Genomic DNA, 12,925 nt, shown 5'->3' on the forward strand with positions numbered 1-12,925 from the left:
GTGACAGAAACACCACAGGGGGCGGTAGTGGACCAGCAGCTCCCATGTCTAAGATTTACATAAGGTGGTTATTTTTAAAATTAAAATTGCCGTCATTATTATCATTAATGACTATTTTGTTATTTATTCCGTCACTTCCGTCCCTGGTGGCAAAACCGTTCACGTCACAACACCTTACATTTTTGTCATGATGAAACAGCCTTCTTTTCCTTTGGACTATATTTATAAGTCTAACAGATAGCCAGGAATAAAGTTCAGTTTTTAAGACAGAAGAAAAACTCGTACAAATTCTTGATTGTGGACACGACAATTATGGTGAAAGCTGGTCCTCGTGTTTGACATAAACTAAAATACACACATAAACGCACGGTCTAAATTCCGCTCTGCTCTGACTCTCATTGGTCGATGAGGGTGTCAGTCAGGTGTATCTGGGCTGATCTTATCTCTGACTGGCTACAGCGTTGTAGCCGTCGGCTGCTTTGCTCTGATTGGTAGAGAAAGTAGGTTAGTGGTGCGACAGCCATGACGGTGCAGGGAAAGTGGGTCAGCGGCTGGGATTCGTTTATGTCACCGAACTGCTGTTACTTCACCGCCCCGGCTCTGCGGCTCACCTCAGCGGACATTCGGTGAGTACATTGCGGGTGATCTTTCCGAGCTCCGACACATGGGTGCTTCTGCTAACGTTACATCGCTCCGGATGATTGTCGTTGTTTCCCAGTGCTGCGGCCATGTTCATGTCAGTGTGTGTTTTTTATTTGGAGCAGGAGGAGGAGGAGGAGGAAAAGGAGGCTCTGACCGAGTTAGCCAGTGCTAACTGCTAGATGCTAACACGGCTAACACAATATATGTTCATTCTGAGCATGCGCTTCTGTAAACTTCTTCCTGTTATCACCAGGATCTATCTAGTACTTAAAAATACAATATCGACATGTTACCTACTCGCATTGATTTTACTGTGAACATTGTTAAAATGCATTTATTATTTGACCCAATTCTTTAACCACTACACATACTTCATATATTTTAAAGCGCTAAAACAATAAAATTAGGGTAGAGTCAAAGAAAGAACAACGTCGAGAATTTTGCGATTAAACAAGGGTATTTGTTTTGTTTTTTTTACAAGTAAAAAAAAATACTTTGCATCTTTATGTTTATCAAATGTACATGATTCCTTTTTATAACTGCCACCAATTTTCCCTTGTGCCCACCGTCATTTTCACTCTGATTCTTTCTCTTTCACACTGGTGTTTTCTGTGTATTTTTTCTTTATGATCCTTTATTTTACTATTTTCAAGTTATGAAATGATGGAACCATAACAGGAAATAGCTGCAGTGTCGCGCGTGCGCACAAACATCGGTTCACTGTTAGCTTAACATTTAGCCTCCATGCTAACCCCGGAATAGGGTTGATGGGCTCCGATTCTCCTCCCCTCCGCTCCCCACCAGAGCATCTTCCTTTCTTCGCCTGCTCAAAGCCCCAAGACTTGGTTTCAATGACGGTTGTTTTTCTTCGATAAAGGTCAATGTCTCGCTACTAAACTGTGCAGCTAGCAGGCTAGGCTAGGCTACGTTTGTAAACAGGCCGCAGTGACGTTTATTATCCTCGGCAGCATTTTCAGATATACAGGAACACATTTTGTTTCATCTTAAATTAATTTGTCAAATATGTAAAACATTTTGTCAATTAAACATTTCTTAAATAAAATAAATATTGTAAGTAAAATATATTTAAGTGTATTTAATTTATTTATTCGACCAGAAATAGTTTATATATTGTATGTATATATTAATATGTACATTGGTGTCACATTTACGTACTGTAGAATTCCCATGGGCAGGATATTCACTGATCTGGTACAGATTTGTTTTTGATATTCAATGTGTGCCCTGAAAAGGCTGCATTTTTAAGAGTAGGATGTTAAACGCTGTTGTTACGGGGTTAATCGACTTTCTGCTGCTTTCTTACATGAGAATTATGTTAAATCCAAGCGTTTTTACATGAGAATTATGTTAAATCCAAGCCTCAGACATTATATACACACAGTCGAAACAGACTATTAATCCATGAGTTTAAAATAATCTTCAAGGATTTTGTCTCTTAGCCCTGATAAATAATATATATAAAATGTTGCAGTTGAACATTACTAGGCATTAACGTAGAGACATTATCAAGAGTTATTTGTAATGCCATTCAAAACATTAATTTTATTTTTTTCATTTACATTCAGAATAAAAGTATTAAGTAAAAGTATTACTAAAGTATTAATAAATGTAGACTGCAATTTAAACATTGTTAATTAATGGTTGTGTAATAATTAATTTACATTTATATTTTAAAGTATTCAAATTAGCAACCGTTCCCAATCATATTCAATTTGAGACAATGATTAAGTAAGGTAAACCTAAACAACCGTATTTCTTATGCTTCATTATGTTTAATATTTATGTAAGTATTTTTCATCTGTTCACTGCAACATTTTTTTAAGTTGATTAGTTGGTTGGTGATTCATTGTTAGTGGAGGTGGCGTTGTTTATTGGACATAAATGGCATTGAGTTGCTGACTGAGTTTCACTGCTTGATCATGAGTCGATGTTTTGACGTGCTACAGCTGTGCTGACCAACTCAGGGAGTTTTACAGTTTGGACCAACTTCATATTCATCTTTGAACTAACCACTTACCTGTTTATCTCCGCAGATCTGTCTCTGTCAGTGTCCCTGAGGTGTCAGCTGACCACAGAAGGAAAGAGTAGACCTGTGACCTCTGGTGGGTGAACTGTGTAAAAACCTTGTAGCACTAAATGCACAAGTTTCCGTTTACAGTAAATGTAACCAACCTTCTCTCCTTCTCAGGTTTGAAAAGTGAATAGCAGTTCTTCAGAAATCACATGACTTCTTAGTGAAGTGGCCTCTGACCTCCTTAGCCTCCGACAGCACTAGGTTTAATCTGAAACCTGGTCTGAAGCTGCTGAAGTTCAATAATTCACAGAAAACAGCAGGGCCACCAGCAGGAGGCCAGTTCCAGTCCCTGACCCAGGTACCAGCATCAGCATATTAATTTCATTCATTTATCTTTTAATATTTAATCTTTTTTTTTTAAGTTGAGGGGCAGCTGTCACGTTGTGGTTTAACAACGAATCACAACCAACATTTTTAAGCAGACAGCTCCACCTACTGTACTGTAGTGTGTAGTCTCCTGGTATGACCAGTGACTTTTTGACATAACGCAGCCTGCTTCTTACACCTTGAGATGCAATTTATTTTCAATTTCAGTCAATGCAGATTGTCACGCATTTATATTCAGATTCACGATGCATCGTTACATCCCAAGTTATTAATTAATTTAGAACTTTATTAATGTAATGTTTTCTGTTTGTGTGTGTAGTTGTGGTCTCCTGTGTGGATGGAAGGAGATGATTTCAACACAGAGGCAGTGATGAACATCTGTGGTGAGTCTTTCACATGTACAAATAATAAACAAACATCACTGTGGTCAGTGGTTTGACCTCACTGATCTGTGTTCCTGTCAGACGACCTAATGGCCGACCAGAGGATGGACATCTCCTCCACCATGAGTGACTTCATGTCCCCCAGCTCCACCGACCTCATCTCCTCCTCCATCAGCACGCCTGGCATGGACTACACCAGGAAGAGGAAAGGCAGCAGCACCGACTACCAGTGAGAAGAACACAGAACACTGTAGAGGAGACAGAGGAGAGGAGAAAGGAGAGGAAATAGGAAACAAATGGGTGAAACAAGAAAAGTGAATGAATTGGAATAAGGAAAGAAAAAGTGGAACAGTGATGGAAAGATAGCACGTTTTGTTGGGAGGAGAAAGGAGAGGAAATAGGAAACACAGTGATGGAAAGATAGCACATTTTGTTGTAACAAGGAGAGGATGAAAGGAAGGGAAGATGAGGAAAGAAAAGAAAGTGAAACTAGGAAAGAAACTGAGGAAGAAGAATGAGGGGAAATGTGAGAAAAAGAACTGAAGTGAGACAAAGAGGAGGTGGATGTTAACACAGAGACAAAGAAATGCTGTATATTCAGACAAATGTAGTGGAAATGATGAAGAAAGGAAACTAGTAACCAAGTGTTTTTGTTTTTTGTTTTTTTCAGAATTGATGGCTTCTCATTTGAGTAAGTTGGACCTGAGAAATCCTTCTGTATTCCTTAATAATAATGATTATAATCATAATTGATGTGATTATTGATTTGTGTAATGATTGATTTTTTTTTCTCTAATCAGTGACATGGATCCAGACAAAGACAAAGTAGGAAGGTGAGTTCAGCAGAATCCCAATCTGGTACTCTGTGTTTGTCCTGACTGTTTAAAGGTCCAGTTCACCTTTTATTAAAGATGAGAGATAAAGATCAGGGTTTTTCTTTTTATTATTGTTATTCAGGATATAATCATTTGACTCTGCAGGGTTTTTTTATGTTGTTCTTTTTCTTCTTTTATCTGTTTTTGTGACTTTCAAAGGTATTGATAATCATGTCTCCTTTTTTTCATCAATATTGACTTAACAGTTTTTGTCATGTCTCGCCACACTCTAGTAGATAAAATTTGAATGTTTTAAAATTTAATTTTCATGGAGGCTTGTACAAAAACTCCCTTTTCCCTGTTTCACATTAACCAATTATGCAGCTCCATTTAGACAAGCTCCGCCCCTCCGTGTGACTCACTCAAATATTTGTTTTTGTCCTTGCAGTGACCAGCATGGACGGATTAAAAACGCCAGGTACTAAACACATTCCTATCTCTAACAGGAAGTCTGCTCTGTGTGTAAATATGGTTCATCTTCATCATCATGGTCTTCATCTCCTCCTTTCTTCTCCTGCTCCTCCACAGAGAAGCCCACAGTCAGATTGAGAAGCGGCGCAGAGATAAAATGAACAGTTTCATCGATGAGCTGGCGTCTCTGGTCCCCACCTGCAACGCCATGTCCCGCAAACTGGACAAACTGACGGTGCTGAGGATGGCTGTGCAGCACATGAAGACACTCCGAGGTGAGGAGGAGGAGCAGCAGCAGGAGGCCAAAGAGGAGGAGGAGGAGGAGCAGCAGGAGGCCAAGCAGTGTTTAAAACCTTAACAATTGATAATTGATACCACAAGACGTACAAGTAATCCGTGTTTGCTGCTCTGTGCAGGTGCTGCAAACCCCTACACGGAGGCCAACTATAAACCCGCCTTCCTGTCAGATGATGAACTCAAGCACCTGATCCTCAGGGTGAGTCTGAGAGCGCCTTAGGCTACATCATTTAGCATCACATTTTCAGCAGTCTGTGTCAGTCTACATCAGTCAGTCTGTGTTCCTGATGGACTTTGGTGCAGAGTGGTCTGAAGTCTTTGACTGTTTATAGTTCACTGCTCGACGACTCAGAGTGAAGTCAAATGAGTGTATTGGTACTTCTGATTGGTTCCTGACGTCTGTGCTCTGTGAATGTGTGTTCCAGGCGGCCGATGGCTTCCTGTTTGTGGTCGGCTGTGACCGTGGGAAAATCCTTTTTGTTTCTGAATCGGTTTACAAGATTCTCAACTACAGTCAGGTATTTTTTATTCTTTATTCTTTTCTTCTGAACAGATTCATCTCAGGTTTTCACCTCAAATTATAATATAGCTCATAATGTTTCATGTTTATTTTGTGTTTTTCTTTGTGTCCTCTCTCAGAATGATCTGATTGGTCAAAGCCTCTTTGACTACCTCCACCCTAAGGACATTGCCAAGGTCAAAGAACAGCTGTCATCCTCTGACACGGCACCTCGAGAGCGCCTTATCGATGCTAAAAGTAATGACATCACTGTTTATCACTGCTATCAATGTTGCTCTGCCGCATGTGTGTGAAAAATAAATAACTGAGGCTGCAGTACCACTGCTGGCCACCAGACGCTCCCATAAACAATAAGAGAGAAAGATCATTATTATTATGGGCGTGGTAAGCCGAGATCATTATTATTATGGGCGTGGTAAGACGTTTTAACGTGTGTGTGTGTGTGTGTGTGTCCACAGCTGGTCTCCCAGTGAAGACTGACATCACTCCTGGTCCATCTCGGCTCTGCTCGGGAGCGCGGCGTTCCTTTTTCTGCAGAATGAAGTGTAACAGACCATCAGTCAAAGTGGAGGACAAGGACTTTCCCTCCACCTGCTCCAAGAAGAAAGGTGTAGTCAAGACCCATGTTAGCTGAACCGTGCTGTAACCTCACTGAAGGATTCCAGACAAATTACTAAAGAGCCAGATGCTAGCTAAAGCTACAACAGAAGATTTCTGTCCTGATTTTTAAAAAGATATGTTTTTCGAAAAATGTGCTGTACATTTTTCTGTTGCGTTTGATTGGGTTGAAGAGGAGGTTGTGAGCTTACTCCCCGTTTCCTCTCCTCTTCAGCAGACAGGAAGAGCTTCTGCACCATCCACAGCACAGGTTACCTGAAGAGCTGGCCGCCCACCAAGATGGGTCTGGACGAGGACAGCGAGCCCGATAACGAGGGCTGTAACTTGAGCTGCCTGGTGGCCATCGGACGCTTGCACTCCCACATCCTGCCCCAACCCAGTCTGGCTGACATCCGGGTCAAAGCCACGGAGTACGTGTCCAGACACGCCATCGACGGCAAGTTCGTCTTTGTGGACCAAAGGTAAAGGAAAAACTGTGGGAGTGGGTTCCCTGAGTTCCCAGGACCAGAGGTTAGGTCCTGATTAGGTTATTAATTCAGTTTAAGGCATTTGAATTTTATAGAAAGTGACTAAATAACACCAAAGAAACTCGACGACAACGGCTCTATGGTCAAATATAACAAAAGAACTTTTATTTGTGTAGAGATTTGACAAAGTTAACCAAATAATGTCTTAATGATAGAGTGAAATGAATGAAATAAACTTTAGGGCAGGTTTCAAACTCAAGGCCTGGGGGCCAACTGTGGCCCGCCAAGACATTTTGTATGGCCCGCGGGATCTTAAAAAGCATTTAATGCAGGTCAGCAGAGTTTCTTAAACTGAAAAATTTAAAGTTTTTCTAATACACAGAGCAAAGAACAGTATTTGTAACTTATATAAATAATAATCAGTTGCAGAAACATTTATAGTGTGTTATGTAGTAGTTACATCTATACAGTGTACCCCTTACAACCGTGGCGTGTTAGCCACGCTGGACGAACATCTTCTCCTCTTCTCCTCCTCCAGAGCCACAGCCATCCTGGCCTACCTCCCTCAGGAGCTCCTGGGAACCTCCTTCTACGAGTATTTCCACCAAGACGACATTGGACACTTGGCTGAATGTCACCGACAAGGTTGGATGAACACACACACACACACTGGTAAACAAACCAGCGCACACACTGATGGTCTGACGTTACCTGTGATGTCACGGCTCCAGTGCTGCAGATGAGAGAGAAGATCAACACCAACTGTTACAAGTTCAAGATCAAAGACGGTTCTTTCATCACTCTGAGGAGTCGCTGGTTCAGCTTCATGAACCCCTGGACCAAGGAGGTGGAGTACATCGTGTCCACCAACACCGTGGTGTCGTAAGTACACACTGTTACCTTCATACAGCGTCGACCAATCAGAGTGTTGGTCTTAGTTCCAGGTTTTCTGGTAAATGAAGCATTTTCAGTAGTTTTTTTAAACATAAAAAATATTTTCATTTTTTGGAACATTTTGGCAAAATCCTAATTTTCAAGTCATTTTAGTCAGAAGTTGAAATTTTGTTTTTCCAAAATGTTATCTTCTCTGCATGTTTATCATCAACTTAGAGCATTTTAGCATCATAGCATTTTGGGATTTTTTTTTTCCCTATTTTTTAGCAACATCCTAATTTAGTGTGTCATTTTTGGTCTTTTGTTTGACTGGCTCTCAGGTGTCCTATGATGGAAGGTTCAGATTATCCTCAGTCTGCTGCGTCTCCTCAGAGCATGGACAGTGTCCTCACCTCAGAAGGTCAGTCATCACACTTCACCTGTACTTACCCCACAACAGCGCCCCCTCTTCTTCTTGACATCTTGGTCACATCTTTATTTCTGACTCTGCTTCTCCTGATTGAGGTGGTGGGAGGCGGGCGTTGCAGACAGTTCCAGGAATTCCAGGAGGCACCAGAGCGGGAGCTGGGAAGATCGGACGCATGATCGCAGAGGAAGTGATGGAGATCCAAAGGTGGGTGGAGCTAATGTCCCGGCTCCTCTTAGACCGTCCAACTGTCAATCAATTGTAGCGACCAATCGTTGTCAGCCTCTTCACATCAGTTTTTGTGTTTCAGGATCAGAGGCTCCTCCCCGTCCAGCTGTGGGTCCAGTCCTCTGAACATCACCAGCACACCTCCACCTGACACCTGCTCACCTGGAGGAAAGAAGGTGAGGCTGTGGGCGTGGCTGCAGCGCAGGGTCGGTCAACGCTGTGACGACCGTGACTGATGCGTGTGTGTGTTTGTGTTTGTGTGCAGATCCAGAATGGAGGAACACCAGATCTGCCGAACACAGGGATGGTTCCTGGTCCTGATTCTGTCGGGTATCCGTACTCCAACCAGTCCATCATGAGTGAGTGTCACACTGACCTTTAACCTCCTGTGTCCTTATTATGTTTTCTTGTTAGCACAAGCCCAGGTTCCATTAGGCTGAGGCTAACAGAGATGACCATTAGCTAGCCTAACTGTCCTGTTCTTCCAGGTGATAACTCCCACCTGAGCATTGACATCATGGATGATCCAGGCTCCAGCAGCCCCAGCAACGACGAGGCCGCCATGGCCGTCATCATGTCCCTGCTGGAGGCTGACGCCGGCCTCGGGGGTCCTGTAGATTTTAGTGACCTGCCCTGGCCCCTGTGAAAACCTCCAGGAGCCTGACTGCCTGTGTAATCACCATGAAGTCAGGGACCGGACAATCTGTCGCTGTGAGACACAGGAAGTCGAGGGGCGGGCCTCCCTGCCACAAGCACCGGACCCCCGGGGGTGAAGCTTCTGATTAGAGTCCCAAACAGAAGAAGATTCTCTGGTTCCAGACAGACCATGGTTCCCTAAGGACTTGAGAGACAACATGCAGACTTATTGTCTTGTGGGCGGGACCAGGACCAGTGGGACGCCATACCTCCTCTCTGGCGCCGCCCTCTCCTTTTTGTATAATCCACCTCATGTCCTCGGACTCCTGTCGTTGTCAGTCGTCTGTTCTGACAGAAACATCTGTCACAAGAAGTGGACCATGGCAGCAGCTGTGTGTCTCCCCCTGCAGGCCAGAGCAAACCTGGCTTAGTCAAAGACAGCAGATCGTTAACAAGCAGAAAAACTTGCTGTGTCCAATACTGCCCCTCAACCAGCAGGCTGCGCCCTTTAACATCACGACAGGTGACCACAGGTTCAGATTTACGGTTCAATCCACCTGTAGTTATTCTGCCCTCTCCTGGACAAAAACGCACTTGCTTTACTTTTGACATTTTCCACAGATCTCATGTTTACTACACTTACCGGGTCATGTGTGCATGTGTGTCTTAAAGTCTGCAGGGGGCAGCAGAGAACTTATCTGTTTTGGTGTTTGTACTTCAGCTCTACACTACAGTCAAGAGGCGTTTCCCTCAAGCCCCGCCCCCTTCTGACAGAGTTTCAAATCTATAAATAATATTACTGTTAATATAATTAGCATCATGGATAAGAGTTTCTATACATATACAAATATACTGTATATGTATAAATATGTATACAGTGGGTCTGAGTATGATGTAAACACAGTGAAATATTTTTAAATAAAACTTTCTGTCTTTGTGCAACATGTTCTCTGACCCTTTGCGAAGGTTTGAGAACAGTTCTAGCTGCTGAGCTAACGGCTAGCTGAAGTAGCATCTCACATTTTGGTTCCACTTTTCTCACTTCGCTGATGATCGTCCAGCTTTCAGCAAGTATATTTAACGTTCTATTGACTTTTTGGCATTCTTCACCAGTACGCCGATGATGTCATTTTTCCAGACTTGGCTAAAAAATACACTTGGCTAATTTCTAAGCTATTCTTGGTTAACAAATTCTGAATTTGATACATTATTAAATTTATAAATTTGATAAAGTTCAATCTAAAACAAAATCAACGGTAACAGCTCAACACTGACACCTGCAGTTCTGAGAACAAACCTCTGAGAACCTTTTCCTTCACCCTTTTACACCTGTAAATACAGTACAGTGTGTGTGTGTGTGTGTCCTTACATCAAAAAGACAGAGTTAAAAAAAACCTGCTGACGTTGCAGGTTTTCTACAGAGGTCGTGTCTTCATCCGTCTCCTGTCAGTGTCTCCGTCCGTGTCCTCGTCCCTGCATCGTCCTCAGGGTGAGCGGAGCAGGAACCTGATCCTTGCTGCGGAAACACATCCTGGTTTTCCTTAGAACACACACACACACACACACATTTGGAGACAGCTCTGCAGGGGTGTGTGTTTGTGTGTGTGTGTCTTTTGCTGAACTCTTCACTGATCAGACTTTTTAAAAACCAATCATGAATATGCATGCACTGCACCAGTGAACTGTAGGGGCAGTAGAGAACACCTGAACAGACACAAAGTGAAGATACAGAGGAACTCACCCTCACTGTTCTCCTCCTTTGGGACTCTGGATGTTCCTGCTGCTGCTGCTGCTGCTGCTGCTGCTGCTGCTGCTGTGGAGGACACCACAGGTACGTCTCCATCATTTAAAAAAAAACAAACACTTTTTCAAACACTTGTTCTGGTTCTTGGTCTGTCTGTGAGTCACCTGTCTCTTTATCGCACCTTTATGTTGTTGTGGTGTTTAATTGAGAAGTCGAACTCTGCCGTCACTGAAGTTTTGATTTTGATCATTATTTTTCATGGGCTGTGCAGCAGCAGCAGGAGGAGTTTCACCGTCACCGTGACAACCTGTCAATTATTGATCATCGTTTACATCACCAGTGAGCAGATATGTTTGCATATCTGCCGAAAGAAACTTTAATAAATAGTAAATGTCTTGCATATCTGCCGAAAGAAACTTTAATTAAAAGTAAACTGCTTACCTATCAAAACGGTTCCTGTTCCTGTTCCTGTGTTTGTTCTTTGACTTTCTCGTTTCTGCAGCTCGGAGAAGTCACCCCCTGTCCGTCTTTGGGTTCTGGGCGGCGCGTGGGTCGGGTCAGACCTCTGCTGACTCAGCTGCAGATATTTAATACTTGCTGTTTCTGCAGAATAGACAAAAAGAGAATCCACAGCAGTCACCGCAGGTCCAGGATCAGTTCTGAACTTTGAGAAAAGTGCCAAATGTGCAGCAGCTAGCCTTGACCCTTGGATACGACAGTGACCTCTGACTGACCTCTGACCGCTGTAGGACCCTCCCCTCTCTCTGCCAGCAGCCTTTGTCAGACGCAGCACTCTGCACATGCTGTGTTCAACTTAGTGCCAGAGCAGCAGAAACCGGAGACGTCACCGTCGCCGTCGCCGTCAGACACCAGCGATTCCTGCTTCCTGTTTCTCTGTAACCGTGGTTATTTTCTCCCTTTCTCCAATCAGACACTTCCAAGTTTGCTGTCAATCATCAGCCTTATCAGACATGACGGGTATCAGTCAGATTGAAGCCTCAACCTCACAGGGAGACCCGTCGGCGGCAGGAACTCACTGGCAGAACCTCACCACGACCCTGGGCACAAAGAAGTTCATGAGTGAACTACGCAGCGTGAAACGTGAGTAGACGTACACAAGACTGACCGACCGAGTCGGATGGTGAAACAAACTAAGTAGTTGACAGATCAATCAATCAATCACTACTTTATTTTATTTTAGTTCTTATTATTGTTATTGTTATTGTTTTTATTATTATTTTATTATGTCTTTTCCCTTGCTCTAACAACCAGGTCCTTGTGAATCACCAGTCTGTGTGAATGTGAATGTGAGTGTGAATTGTTGTCTGTGACCCTGTGATGGACTGCTGGACTGGTCCAGGGTGTGACCCCGCCCTCCACCTTAAGTCTTATGTAATGGATGGGTGGAGTAACCATAACAACGACACTAACAATGGTTCTGGTCCTGGACCGGTGAGCAGGTCTCCTTCAGGTGGTCACCTCCTGTAACTACAGTTTTAACCCCCCTCTGTCCCTGTTTCCCTGGGCTCTCAGTGCCATGGTGGGGCGCGGCCGCCCTGTGTACGCTGGCCCTGTGTGTCCTACTGTCCTGTGGTCTGTGTGTGTGGAGGAAGTGCTGCAGCAGGAAGAAGAAGGGCGAGGACAAGGAGAAGAGGTCGGACAAGAAGAAGAAGACGGACGGGAGAGGGTTGGATGATGAACCTGAGGGAGGTGTCACCAAGGTGGGCCACAAAACACACACATTTCTACAGTTATGTATCATGTACAGCGTTGATGACACTGTTGTGAGTGTGGGTGTGTGTGACTACAGTCAGATGACGGTGACAGGGAAACAGAGATGTCAGACTTGGAGCCCAGAGAAGAGGACCAGTTGGGTCGACTGCACTTCGCCCTGGACTATAACTTCACTGACAACATGGTGAGGACCAGTGGCTCAGGATCGACCGTCTCTGATACGACACCTTGGGTTTCTCACCTCTGTACTTTGTCTGTCCTTATGGCAGCTGGTTGTAGGCATCATCGAAGCTGCCCAGCTCCCGGCCATGGACGTGGGAGGAAGTTCTGACCCATACGTGAAAGTGTTTCTGCTTCCGGACAAAAAGAAGAAATTTGAAACCAAAGTTCACAGAAAGACCCTGGAACCAAACTTCAATGAAACCTTTACCTTTAAGGTTGGTGACATTTTTCACAACTTACTTCAATATGACCTTCCTGACTACTGACCCTTTATTGACGGGTGTTTTTTTTTTATTGACTTTTGACTTTTATTTCTAAAAAAAAAGTTTTCAGAAAATTTTTTGAAAAAAATTTTTTTTTCTAAGAAAAAATGTTTTCAGAAAATCTTTTTAAAAAATCTTTTTTTTTCTAAAAAAAAAGTTTTCA

General features: G+C 43.3%; 2 protein-coding genes and 1 long non-coding RNA gene across 12 annotated transcripts in view; 2 read left to right on the plus strand and 1 right to left on the minus strand.

Moving 5' to 3' along the window:
• The first annotated feature begins 471 nt into the window (after positions 1–471).
• bmal1a (basic helix-loop-helix ARNT like 1a) lies at positions 472–9,741 on the plus strand. 4 transcript variants are annotated; one of them, XM_017033239.2, is made up of 21 exons: positions 472–626; positions 2,697–2,765; positions 2,852–3,035; positions 3,384–3,447; positions 3,529–3,676; positions 4,118–4,138; positions 4,248–4,280; positions 4,711–4,740; positions 4,851–5,008; positions 5,150–5,229; positions 5,456–5,548; positions 5,670–5,787; positions 6,009–6,158; positions 6,383–6,629; positions 7,174–7,280; positions 7,367–7,517; positions 7,850–7,929; positions 8,031–8,142; positions 8,246–8,339; positions 8,429–8,522; positions 8,652–9,741. In XM_017033239.2, the coding sequence occupies exons 4-21, from the start codon at positions 3,402–3,404 to the stop codon at positions 8,807–8,809; spliced, it is 1,920 nt and encodes a 639-aa protein (XP_016888728.1). In that variant the 5' UTR covers positions 472–626; positions 2,697–2,765; positions 2,852–3,035; positions 3,384–3,401; the 3' UTR covers positions 8,810–9,741. The 4 variants fall into 4 exon arrangements, with proteins under 4 accessions (XP_016888728.1, XP_008309421.1, XP_016888729.1 ...); XM_008311199.3 differs by having other exon boundaries at positions 8,034–8,142; XM_017033240.2 differs by having other exon boundaries at positions 6,386–6,629.
• Positions 9,742–9,877: 136 nt separating this feature from the next.
• The window catches only part of LOC103379604 (uncharacterized), a 3,504-nt gene continuing 456 nt past the window's right edge, over positions 9,878–12,925 (minus strand). Inside the window, exons 2-7 of one of the 7 annotated variants that reach the window (XR_003049842.1) lie at positions 12,519–12,627; positions 11,278–11,601; positions 10,985–11,146; positions 10,725–10,850; positions 10,541–10,600; positions 9,878–10,339 (exon numbers count right to left, since the gene is read on the minus strand). This is a non-coding gene — a long non-coding RNA (uncharacterized LOC103379604). Of the gene's footprint in view, positions 10,340–10,540; positions 10,613–10,724; positions 10,851–10,984; positions 11,147–11,277; positions 11,602–12,518; positions 12,631–12,925 lie in introns of all 7 variants that reach the window. The other 6 variants (XR_003049841.1, XR_003049839.1, XR_003049840.1 and 3 more) reach the window with 6 other exon arrangements.
• LOC103379625 (synaptotagmin-1-like) overlaps positions 11,491–12,925 on the plus strand; it is a 2,961-nt gene continuing 1,526 nt past the window's right edge. The window contains exons 1-4 of the mRNA XM_025056087.1: positions 11,491–11,644; positions 12,077–12,264; positions 12,354–12,461; positions 12,547–12,714. Of these exons, the coding sequence (XP_024911855.1) occupies positions 11,515–11,644; positions 12,077–12,264; positions 12,354–12,461; positions 12,547–12,714 (594 nt within the window). The 5' untranslated portion in view covers positions 11,491–11,514. The remainder of the gene's footprint in view (positions 11,645–12,076; positions 12,265–12,353; positions 12,462–12,546; positions 12,715–12,925) is intronic.

This window comes from Cynoglossus semilaevis, chromosome 6, assembly GCF_000523025.1.
Source record: "Cynoglossus semilaevis isolate Cse_v1.0 chromosome 6, Cse_v1.0, whole genome shotgun sequence".
In the NCBI taxonomy this organism is placed as follows: Eukaryota; Metazoa; Chordata; class Actinopteri; order Pleuronectiformes; family Cynoglossidae; genus Cynoglossus; species Cynoglossus semilaevis.